The sequence below is a fragment of the Dendrobium catenatum genome, unplaced genomic scaffold, assembly GCF_001605985.2.
Source record: "Dendrobium catenatum unplaced genomic scaffold, ASM160598v2 fragScaff_scaffold_1157, whole genome shotgun sequence".
NCBI classification, from domain to species: domain Eukaryota; kingdom Viridiplantae; phylum Streptophyta; class Magnoliopsida; order Asparagales; family Orchidaceae; genus Dendrobium; species Dendrobium catenatum.
The window spans coordinates 97,135-110,075 of NW_021319619.1; the positions used below are offsets into that span (position 1 = coordinate 97,135).

Below are 12,941 nucleotides of genomic sequence, written 5' to 3' on the forward strand. Positions count from 1 at the left end.
CACCAGTTATTTCATACAGACCGTTGTTATAGGAAAAGGAAGGAAAAGGTCAAGGCAAACTAAATTGCAAGTGTTTCAATTTTATATGTTATTATTTAATTATGTTTGTAAGTCTACTGTTGAGGTATATAGACAGTTCAATGATAAAATTTCTCTTTGTCAATTTCATTCGTTAGAACAGCTTCCATTGAGTCTCTGCACCTATCCCTTTTTATTCTCATTTTCCATCATTTTTTCTCTCAAAAAAAAGATTTGGCTCAGGATTGCCCATTTTTAGTTCCAGGGTTTCTCTGAATTTGGAAGTTACCACTTAGCAGGTTTCCATACCAAGGCTCAATCCAATCAAGTCCGTAGCGTCTACCAATTTCGCCATATCCCCCTTTCCTTTGAAACAAGAATCCAGTTGTAATTCCATCCACCTCTTTCATTTATCTTGGCACTATTGAATTCATTAGGTAATGATTGAAATATAGAAAAAGTGTATGCTGCTATTTTATTTTTTTGCCCACCCTCTATTCTATCATTTCATCTCTATTGGATGAACCCTATTTGTTTCAATACGAAATGATTCTATCATTGATGTATCCGCAATTCAATACGGATAGATATATCCCACATATATATATATGCCTTTACTCCTCCTTCATTTTTACAGTAATCTTTGGTATAGTGTAACGGTCGATATTCATTCTTTTTTTTTTCATTTCTCATTCTAATTTGATTGATATATTGAGATTTTCTTTGAATATATTCATCTAAGAAATAGAAGAAATTGAAAGAATCAAGAAATGAAAGAAAAAAAAAAAGAAAGCGGTAATAAGTTCTAATGAATCAATTCATTCATGTCAAATCCCTTCATGATGCATTTTGACAATTTTTACTAAGCGAGGGATCCAATGGTATAGTTCATTTGTTGGTAGTTTGGAGGATTACAAACATGACTATTGCTTTCCAATTAGCTGTTTTTGCATTAATTGCAACTTCATTAATCTTACTGATTAGTGTACCCGTTGTATTTGCTTCTTCTGATGGTTGGTCAAGTAACAAAAATGTTGTATTTTCTGGTACATCATTATGGATTGGATTAGTCTTTCTGGTAGCTATCCTGAATTCTCTCATCTCTTGAACTTCTTTGGTATTTTCCCGATCCAAACAATCCTTCTAAGAAATTCAAATTGTGAGACACACTAAGATTCCATCTGAGTTCCGAAAAAAAATAACATTTCATTGTTATGAATTGGATATAGATAATTAAGAATCTGATCTTAATTGGAATCTTACTTTACTTACTATAGTCTTTGTATCTGGCCCTGCGCAAATATGATCCAGACGCATATATGATATATCATATATGTGTGGACATATGCGTACGTATCAGAAACGAAGAAAATGCGGATATGGTCGAATGGTAAAATTTCTCTTTGCCAAGGAGAAGATGCGGGTTCGATTCCCGCTATCCGCCCATGGTGAAGTAATGTACTATAAAAAGATTCGGTCGGTATAGTAGCTGGATTCTTTAGTGGCTTTATGAGTATTTTTTTTAATATAACTTTAAGTTATTAGATGCTTCTGTTGATGCAGTGAAAATATTAGTGCTTATTTTATATCACTTTTCAAATAAATGAAAAGTATTAGATTTTTTATGATGAAAATGTTATATTTATACTTGTTACACTCTATAGTATTATTAAGGGGTACTGTGGAGTGTTATAAAAGTAGTATCAGAGCAAAAAATTAAGGTTATAATGATTTAATTATGGAAACATAAGCAAATTAAGTTGTTTAAGAGAATAAGATTAGAGTTGATGGAATTATTACAAAGCCTAGTAGAGTATTGTTTTTAAGTTAGTAATAAGTCTAACTTCGATCTTGCTTGTATGTAAGCATATGAAAATAACATCTAATTATATAAGTGCGTTCATGATTATATAAATGCATAACTCTTAATGTAATGTATTGCATATTTAATGACTGAAAGGATGCCTGAAGGGATTGAGGGTCAGTCATTTTAGCCTATTAGGATCTCTAAGGGTCCTAAAAATGTGGCAACAATAGGAGGCAGCACACATAGAGTAGACCATGCACCAGTAGGATTTGATAATAATACTAATGTAATGGCATTGAACTTAATGCAAATGCAAATGATAAACATGATGATGCAGATGATGAAAAAGATGCAGTCTATGGTGGGGTGGGATCTACAGCACCTAGTGTTCCACATTTAATTACACCAGTCAATCCAACTCTTGGTAGTAATAATAATGCAAAGACAAGTGATATGGTTAGTACAGAAGTGGATAAGTATTTAAAGTTTTTCCAGAGTTTAAAACCTCCATTATTTAAAAGAGGAGTTGATGCCAGAAGTGCTGAAGACTGGATTATCATGATAGAAAAAAAAATTAATGGAATGAGATGTCCCGAGAACCAACGAGTATCCCTGGCAATCTTTATGTTATAAGGTAAAGCTGAAAGGTGGTGGAGGCCAGGGGACAATATTTGGAAAAATTCAAAGGTAGATCAGAACATCAAATTACTTGGGAGGAATTTGAATAAGTCTTCAGAGAGTGATATATTCTTACATCATCAAAACAGGCAATCCAGAAAGCCTTGCAAACCTAAAGTAGGGAGCAAAGGCTGATATTCAATATGAAGCATAATTTACATCTCTATCAAGGTATGCTCCTTAGCTTATCAGCAATCCAACTGAAAACTGTTATAGATTTTTGAAAGTATGAGGAATTCATTGATACAACCATTAATTCCTCTTCGCATAAAAGATTTTGCTGAATTAGTGGAAGGTGCCCGACTATTGGGAAATGATATAGAAGTGGTCAAACAAAAATGGAAGAATGATGGTAGAAAGTGATAAGGTGATGACATGGGGATAATAAAAAAAGGCAGAAATTTCACTATAGTCAACAACAGTCGTCTATGAGATAACCTGCAATACTAGTTTGTTCAAATTGTGGAAAATCTCATCCAGGAAAATTTCTAATGAATCCAGGAAAATGTTATATATGTGGAAAATCAGGACATATCAAGAGGTTGTCCGAAGAATGTTCAAGGTGGTAGAGAATTTAAAGGAAGTTATAGGACATATCAGTATAGAGGTGTCAGGCTACAGATGAATTAACCAGCTTTGAAGATGAAAGGTGAAGCTTCAGGTGAAGCTATTAGATCAGCACTAGGTCGAATATTTGCCATAACTTCTCAATAGGCTAAGAAATCTTCTGAGGTGATAACATGCACTTTAAACATCTCAGATTTACCTGCTAGAATTCTTTTTTATTCTGGTGCGTCTCATTCTTTTATATATGAGATATTTTATAATAAATTGCATGTGAAACCTATTATTTTTACTCCTAAGTTGAGTGTTAGATTACATGCGTGTAATTATCTAAATGCCAAAACATAATGTTCAATTAATTTTATGATAGATGGTAGAAAGTTTCATGCAAACTTGATATCTTCAATTGATAGAGTTTAAAGTAATTTTTGGGATGAATTGGTAGGTAAAAAATTTTGCCGCCATTGAATTTGGAAGAAAAAGTGGATTGGCCTAGAGAAGAGGTATTTTTTCAATGAGAAAGGGGAGTCATTTCTTCATTGATTATTTCTAGTCAGGTGCATAAAAGTTTATGAGCAGGAGAATTAATTTTCTTATCTAAGTTAGAAGCAACTAATAAAAGGGGTGGTGATATAAATTCTATTCCTATAGCGAATAAATTTGTAGATTTTTTTTCTGAGGAATGGAATAATTTACCTCCAAAAAGATAGGTTGAATTTTTAATTGCAAAACTACCTTACAAAATGGCAACAAAAGAATTGCAAGAATTGAAAAAATAGTTGGCTGAATTGATTGAAAAAGATTTCATCCAACCCAGTGCATCTTCTTGGAGTGCACCAGTATTATTTGTCTAGGGGTGTCAATTCGGGTCAACCCGTCGGGTTCGGGTCGAACCCGACCCGACCCGGATCTAAACGGGTCAACCCGAACCCGACCCGTTTTTGCAAACGGGTCAGACATTACCCGTTTTTTCAAACGGGTCAGATCTGCGAACCTGAACCCGACCCGTTTATCAAACGGGTCGGGTCCAACCCGGATTTTCCGGGTCGGGTCCGGGTCGGGTTGTCAGGTCGGGTCAAAAGTTGACACCCCTATATTTGTCAAGAAAAAAGATAGTTCAATGCGACTATGTATTGATTATAGAAAATTAAATAAGGTGACATTTAAAAACAAATATCTTCTTTCAAGAATTGATGATCTATTTGATCAATTAGCAGTTGCTTCTGTCTTCTCTAGAATCAATTTGAGATTAGATTACCATCAAGTTAGAGTGAAAAAAAATGTGATGTTGAGAAGATCGCTTTTGGTATCATATATGGGCATTATAAATTTTTGACCACATCATTCTGTTTAATCAATGCCCCAACAATATTCATGGATATGATGAATATGATTTTCAAATATTTACTTGATAAATTCGTAATTTTGTTTATTGATGACATTTTGATCTATTCCAAGAATAATGAAGATCATGCAAATCATCTGAAAATTATGTTGGAATTATTGAGGCAACATAAACTGATTGTTAAATATTATAAATGTGAATTCTTGCTGAAGAAAATTTCATTCTTGGGGCACATTATCAATGGAGAAGGAATATTAATGGATCCAGGAAAAAATAAAGCAGTAGTGAAATGGCCATGACTAACTAACGTGATAGAGGTCAAAAGTTTTTTGGAATTAGTAGAATATTTCAAAAGATTTGTTGAAGGCTTTTCTTAGATTGCTTTGCCATTTCACTAGAAAGTAGATCTAAAAATACTTGGTTAGAAAATATTAGAAATGACATTTATTTATTAGATTTAAATGAGAATTTGACTCTTAATATTAAATAATAAAAAAGGATTCATTTAGCCGACCTCAAAAGACTTGGTTAGAAAATATTAGGAATGACTTTTCTTTATTAGATTTAAACGAGAATTTGACTTTTAATAGGACACAATGGAGAAAAAGGATTCATGTAGCCGACCCCATGTAGTGGGATAAAGGCTTGATGTTGTTGTTGTTGTTGTATTTAGCCGACCTCACATAGTGGGATAAAGGCTTGATGTTGTTGTTGTTATATCAATATAATTTTAATTTAAAATATACATGCTAAATAAACTACATGCATATAGAAAAATAAATAAATTTAATTTAAAATATTAATACAACTAATAAAATTAATTTACATAAGAATATCCAAATAATTATAAATTAAAACTTTCATTCAACTAATTTAATAATTTAAATAAAAATTTTAAAATATTTTTAATTTGAAACCGACATAAAATTAATCATATAAATTATATATAAATAAAAACATAATTTTACTAACATAAATCTAAAATATGGTTTTAAGAATTAAAAAGCAAGATCTAATAATAAAAATATAGATTTAGTTATAAAAGTTTGGATTAAAAAAATTACAAATAAACATAATTAATGATATAGAAATAATAAGTCCAACATAGCTCTAAGAATAAAATTGTAAATCAACTCATTCTCTCTCTCTTGCATTTTTTTTAATTCTCTCTCCTGCCTCCCCTCGTCTCTTTGGCGATTCTAGGGTTTCCTTTTTTTCCCTGCTCCCGGTAACATCTTCTACTCTTTCTCTCAGATTCTCGGATCCCTGTGTGTGGATTTGTGAGACCCTTGGTGGTTGGGGCCTTCTTTTTGGCCCGTGGATCCATGATGGCACCTCCTACGTCGAATTGTTGGGGTACTTCATTAGCGATTGTCTCTGTTAAGAAGCAAGGGGTTTTTTTTTTTTTTTTGAATGGGGAAGGTAAAAATATGCCATCTTGATCATTTAAAGATGTGGTTTCTAGTAGTTCTTCATCTGATGCTCGTGCATTTTCATTTACTCCTTCGTTTTTTAAAGGTGTGCTAGCTATTTTGATCTCGAGTGAAGATGTTATTAAACTTGCCTCTCCTTTCAAGTTTACTTTAGTAGGAAAGTTTTCCATGTGTAGGCCGAATATGGATGTTATTTGTGTTTTTTTTTCGGAATTCTTAATCTCTTGGTTTATTTTTTGTTGGTATGCTGGATGTGCGTCATGTGGCTATTCAACTAGCTAATGATTTGTACTATAGTCTGGTTTTCGATAGGTGGACTTACTACATTAATAATTGCCAAATGTGTCTCCTTAAATGGACACCGTTTTTTGACATAAGGAAGAAACTCCTATTGTCCATATCTAGATTTCCTTCCCTAATTTGCATTTACATTTTTTTCAACTATCGGGTTTACATGCTCTGGGTTCCATTTTTGGTAGGCCGCTTCAAACGAACCAAATAACTGCCTCAAGGACAAGGCCTTTTGTGGCTCGAATTCTTGTTGAAGTGGATATCACAACACAGACCATCAAGATTTGCTTAATTTGATCTCAATTGTCTATATTGATAATATATGAGAGAGAGAATATGATCCACTGAAAATATAGAAGCTACAAACATGATGAATAAAAGAAGAACACTCATCAACCCTTCTTAAATCTCATCTACAACTAAGCTTGGCAAAACAAGTCTCTCGCATACAAGTTGATTACCACTCATCAAGGTACCTACCACCAAGATGAAAGTCAGCCAAAACCTTCGATGATACGACTAGTCAATATTGTATCCTACAATTTCTATCAATATAGAGAAATCAAACATTTGTGGTCTGTCTTGTTTCTCCTTTCAGCATGAATCCTCAAGTCGGGATGATATTTCACAAAAGTCTGCTAGCATACATTACAATCCCCAACTAAGAGATGCTCTCATAATCAATGTAACCCAAGCAATCTTAAAGGGTATTATCACACGGATCCATGATGTGGTGCCTAATTTTATGTCATCCAAGAAGGTATTTTATGTCATCAAAATGCAAACATTTTCCTCTTCCTATTTAATTTCTTTTAATCTTGAACTACCTACTCTAAACATTCCTATCACCTTCAAAGGATTGGACACTTCCAAATTATCCAACATTAAACTTGCACCAATAAAAATTTGTAATGACTTTGCTTATTATACTTCTTGGAATGACCTAAATTTTCTCACGGTCTTATGGATAGTTGCCAGCAGGCAACTTAATAACTGAGAGGATATCGGCCTAGCAGGAGGATACTTTGGAAGTATTACCATATGACTTCTTAAAGATGGCCGCAAAAATAAATAAATAAATAATCAGTTGGGATGTCCCAAGTTAAACTCATATGAAGAGATTATTTTTATTGGATGTGCATTAGCTAGGTTTGGTGCTATATTTTTAAAATCCACCCCGAAGTAAAATATCCAATGGAAAAATAAAATCCCTCGCATGAGTTTGAGCATCCCGAGGAAATTATTTTTCCTAAAAGAGCTATACTACAGATGCAAGCCGCTATTCCTTGGGATATTCATCGAAAATTTATTCATAGCATATAATACCCAACCTGGTAATCCGTATAGATCAAATGGCAAATTGCTAAAACAACTTAAAGAGACCATTGCATCCAAAAAGGCGATCAATTTGATCAGAAGCAATAGCCCTGAAGTGGGACCGAAGAGGACTATCGGGCACGTGAGTGCTTCCCCTATTCGGCTATTCCATCTTAGCATTTCAATATTTTGTACCAAATTTTTTATTCAAATCACATCATTTTATAAATATAGTATTTTAATATTTTTAGCATACCATCTCGAAAAAGTTAAAAAAAATAATAATAACAAAATCTCAAAAAAGTTGCGCTGCTCTGGCCTTACTAAACCCTGAAATTCAATCTCATGAGCACGCTAAACACTATATCCCGTTTTTCTAACCAAGTAATATATATTGGAACTGTTCATGACATCTTTGAAATGACAACCTCGCATGAAATTGTTAAGGTTTCTCCCGTAAACATAATCCTTCCCAAATCACACCTAAAACACGTGACCATGAACCATGTAAACTAAATAAAAAAACCCACTAACTCAATCCAATGAGTACGATCGAGAAAGGCAATGCTTCTCTATCAATATTCGATGATAAGACATTCCAGATGACCAGACGCGGAGCGAATAGAAACCTAGACATCGATTAAAAAAGCGTCATCAACCTTTGACCCGAAGACTCGTGGAATAAATCTGTACGCGCAACACCACCACCTCTAGCATATATACATATAACGCATAATTCGTAATTTCACGAAGTAGTTCAGTATCAGGAATAGCAATCCACAGTATCACAAGTCAAAAATAGTAATTAAACTAAACAATTAAAAAGCTCCAGCTTAAAAAAAGCAACAAATAAATGAACGACATCGATCGATCCTTCTTCCTTTAATTACTTACTTTTCTCCGCCAATCAAAGTCGCGCAAATCAAAACCACCATGCCAACAGATGATCAATCAAAAGGAACGCAATATAAAACTATCACCAAATCACAAGTATATATATATTACCCAAATCAAACAGCAGAAGTAGGAATTATTTCATATATATATATATATAGCGACTAGCGAGCGAGAGAGAGAGAGTGAGGGAGAGAGATGTATTGGCGAGGTACCAGGAATCAGTGGAGTACTCATAGAGCTTTCCCTTCGTGGAGAAGATGATAAGCGCCACCTCGGCGTCGCAAAGGATAGAGATCTCGTGCGCCTTCTTGAGCAACCCCGACCGCCTCTTCGAGAACGTTACCTGCCTATTTATCTTGTTCTCGATCCGTTTCAGCTGAACTCGCCCCCTCCCCATCTCCTCCGCCCTCCCCAAACCCTAATCCCCGCTCATATAACGAAGAGGAAGATCACAGGCGAACTGCGATGGAAATGTGGTTGAGATGTTAGACACGAAGAGGAATACAAATATGAATATATAAAGCCGAGATCGAGCTGGTGGGTGGTTTCGTAAAACCAGAGTGGTTTAATGCAATGCGTTGTTGATTTTTCGTTGGCTTGCACGATATGGCCCACCTTCTGTCTAATCGTTATTGGGCTCGGCCTCATCCGTACAAAGCACGGGAAATAGCCGGACGTTTCATCAGTAGCCACGACCATCTCCTAATTTATTATCCTCATAAATGGTACGTATTACGGATTTTGCCACTTTTCCGCTGTTTATTGCTGCTGGCCGATGGGCATAATGGTCAATTCGAAGAAGGGTAAGTTGGTAAACGGGTCACCCCACCGGCTTTAGCCGGTCGCGAAACGGGCGCGTGCCAGTGTCCCACAAACAGGAACTCGGTATGTTTCCTAATTTGGCGATACGAGGCCGAAAATTTTTGACTAAAAAATTAGAAAAAAAAAAAAACCGAATAAAGTAAAGCAGCAAGTGGAAGTCGAACGTGGCTGGCAGTGCTTTTCCTAAAATGTACATACTTGAGATGCGAAACTTTCCGGAAATATCATGGCTATGAATTAATAAATGAGGATAGTTTTGTCATTTTCTAAATAAATTCACTCGCCTGGACCAGGAATCTACTTGGCTTGATTTTTATGGCGATTTTGCTCATTCATGCCTAACATTTCTTTTATTTCAGATAAAGCTAAGTGTTAATATTTTTGAAATTCAATATTCAAACATTCAGCTGTCAATTTTTTTTTTTTAATATAATTAGCTGTCTATTTCAATTTTACCTTATTTTCTAATTTAATTGTATGCTAAATATATTTTTTTATTTCTACAATATAATTTTCAATTCATTAATCATATTAGTATCCATTTTTTAAATATAATAATAATAAATACATTATAATTAAATTTTGTTATGAGTCAAAACATTCACGTTGGTAGAGATTATAGATATTTCATATGTGACTATTTCTTTTATTACTTTCTAAAACAAATTTTTAGTATAAAAATTTTCTGAAAGCAATAAAAAATAGTTGACAAAAGTTGTCTCAAAGGAAGACTAACATACTCTTATATTTAACACTATTAACTTTAATATTGAATGGTAGGAATAAAAATATCTCATTTTAAAATTTAGAGGGATCAAATTAGTTTCTCAAATGAGTTTGGGATTATTTTAATCCCTTCCAAAGAGTTGAGGGATCATTTTAATTATTTTCTCTCATTTGCAATAAGTTTTGCATTAATATATCTCTTTTATGATTTATTATCTATTACTCGTTTCAAAGAATTTAAAATCCTTATTTTATATAAAGTTCAACACAAATATAAATAAAGAAAAAAAATTAAAAATTATAAAAGATATCAAAATAATATTATAAGTAAATTTAAATCAAAATATCTAAATCCAAAATTTCTCTATGCACAAATATATTGGATCAGCTAAATTTTCTGTCAAAATCTTCTTTGTTTCCCACATATTATTAATGTTTTTTTATATATTATAGTCACATCACCTTCCTCTATTCATTCATTTAAATTAAAGGATTTGTTCATGCATAACACTTAAAATTATTAAAAATACATATTTATCATCCAACCTATTATATTTAATGATATACCACCTAAATCTCCCATTTTCCTCAATTCTACCACTTCTTTTAAAGCTCGTCAAAAATCCCGCCTCGCAAGCAATTATGGGAAATAATCCAAGCAACACTGAATTTTCCTTTAACATTTCTCGAAACTCGTCATCTATACTTCTTCCCATAATCGGCAATCTCCTGAATAATTCCTTCTCCTCCTGCGCTGCACCATAATTATTTTGCTCAAATTTACTGGCGATGGGGATGTTGTTTTGATGCTTGAAAGAAGGAAATATGCTTCTTCATCGATCACATATCGGAACGATTGAACCATCTTAACACATAATAGGTGGACGACACAAATCCTTTTCATTTAGCGCTTGTGCTCGCCATAACGAGTGAAGGCGTTGTCACGACAGTTGTAAAAGAGGCGGTGAGCTATGCTTGAAGGTGGTCGGGTTGAGACGTGAGGTATTGGATCTTCATCACTTATTCCGCTAAGTCGGCCGAGGAGATGACGATGACGAGGATTGATCCGAGGTAAAGGAGAAGGATGGGACCATATATACTTTTTAGAGAGAGAGTCGAAGGAGCAGTGAAGGTAAGGGCCGAGTTGGTGGAGATTGTTGATTATGGGCAGCACAGCCTAGGAGAAGGAAGGAGATTTATGATTTTCTTTAGATGAAGATCTGAAAAAAAATTTGAGGGCGGGGGAGGAGGAAGTAAGCGGTGGGGGGAAAAGGGTGAGGATGTGATCAAGGAGATGTTCTGGTTGTTGGCTCCAGATTGTCGGAGACATCTCCATGGCCACCGTTGCTCTTGTTATACCGACCAACGTCCCCATCTTCCTAAATTGCATGAGACCGGGAAGACAGACACGTAGGAAATCGACAAAGAAGGCGACGATTTTGGACGGAGAAGATGTTCCTTCGCACGAACATAGTGGTAGAATTGAGGAAAATGGGGGATTTAGATGGTATAACAATAAATACAATAGTTTAGATGTTAAATATGTATTTTCAATAGTTTCAAGTGTTATGTATGTAAAAATTCCTAAATTAAATTTCTTACCATTTATCTTCTTTCAATCTCTTAGTTCAATGAAGACTTATGTGACTCATTATCACTAATTCTCATGACTTGCATGTTAGAACTGCCAATATACAAAATTTTATCATATTAATTTTAAATGATGATACACTTGTTAAAATTTAATTAAGCTATTGTAGTTGTAGTGGTAATTCGACATCATGTAGTTAACAAAGCCTATCAACATGGCTCCCTTATAGATGATCAAGTAAATTCAACCAACTAATTTTATCAATTGAGAATTATGAGTAGTTTATTGATGCTTTTATAATCCTTCTGGATGTGATTTTCATATTGTTGTGCACAATGATCTTTGCCTATATGATTAAAATATCAACCATTATTTGTTATTAACAGAAGTTGCATGCTTTTTCGTTATTTAGGGATGCTTACATGTTGAAGCTTCATTATTAGAGGCTAAGGTATGGGGTTTTGGTGGGAGCTCAGGAAAATAACAGCATGATACATTTAAGAAAAGAGAACATGTGTTCACATAACAAACGTGTAAGGTCAGTTTATTACATTTATATTGCTTAAACATATATTTTATTTAATCATATTGTAGCATAAAATTGTTGTTGATGATAAATTGTAATTTACTCTCTCAAATTGTGCATATTGACTTGAAAACTTTTGGTTGTTGGAAAGATTTTCCTGAGAAAATGATGATCGACATCATATCCTTCTCATTCTCCTCGGTATATAGTTGATACTGTTCTCTCTTTCGATCACATTCACAGAGGAATAATTATTACGTCCTCCGACCGAATGCAGAGAAACATTCGGTCGCAGGCAAAAAAGCCACGGTACCGAGGTGTACCGAAAAACTCGGTACTCGGTACACCTCGGTACCGCGGCTTTTTTGCCTCCGACCGAATGTTTATCTCATTCGGTCGACCGAACCAAATAAAACTTCTTCACATAGAGGGTAATTATTCCCTCACTTCCTACCAAAGAGGCAGTTCTTGATTTCATCCCCAAAGTCAATGACACTGCTTCTGTGCTGTTTATTGGAACACAAATCAATCATTATATACCGGTTCCTCTTATCTCATTGATTTGCTTCCATAACCTATTTTTTCTAGCAGAGAATGTGATAAATAGCAACTTTCACGTTTCTCTAACTAAAACATACATCAAACAGCATGTTTGTATGATTGTAGGTTATGAGTATCTCAGAGTATGAATATACGTTTGTTATTTTGTATTTGACTATCTACAATGAAATAAAAAGATAATTCAAGGAGGTGAAGGATGATCTGTATTTTGATAGATTATAACTATGATTCTTCTGTGTTTTGGATAGTTTGTATTGGACTGAGATTTTTTTGATCTTTTTTCAATAAATTGCTACAACTAATTCAAAAAAGACATTCTCTTTGCTGATAATGCTTTAATTATATTTTTAGAGTTCTTATTGACC

At 34.0% G+C, this 12,941-nt stretch overlaps 1 protein-coding gene and 1 non-coding gene across 3 annotated transcripts in view; one reads left to right on the top strand and one right to left on the bottom strand.

Moving 5' to 3' along the window:
- The window catches only part of LOC110103237 (truncated transcription factor CAULIFLOWER A), a 38,489-nt gene extending 29,654 nt beyond the window's left edge, over window positions 1-8,835 (bottom strand). Inside the window, exon 1 of one of the 2 annotated variants that reach the window (XM_020831865.2) lies at window positions 8,563-8,835. In XM_020831865.2, coding sequence (XP_020687524.1) covers window positions 8,563-8,747 — 185 coding nt within the window. In that variant the 5' untranslated portion in view covers window positions 8,748-8,835. The remainder of the gene's footprint in view (window positions 1-8,562) is intronic. The other variant, XM_020831873.2, reaches the window with a different exon arrangement.
- TRNAG-GCC lies at window positions 1,392-1,462 on the top strand. Its single transcript has one exon. It is a non-coding gene; the product is annotated as a tRNA-Gly (tRNA).
- Window positions 8,836-12,941: the final 4,106 nt, after the last annotated feature.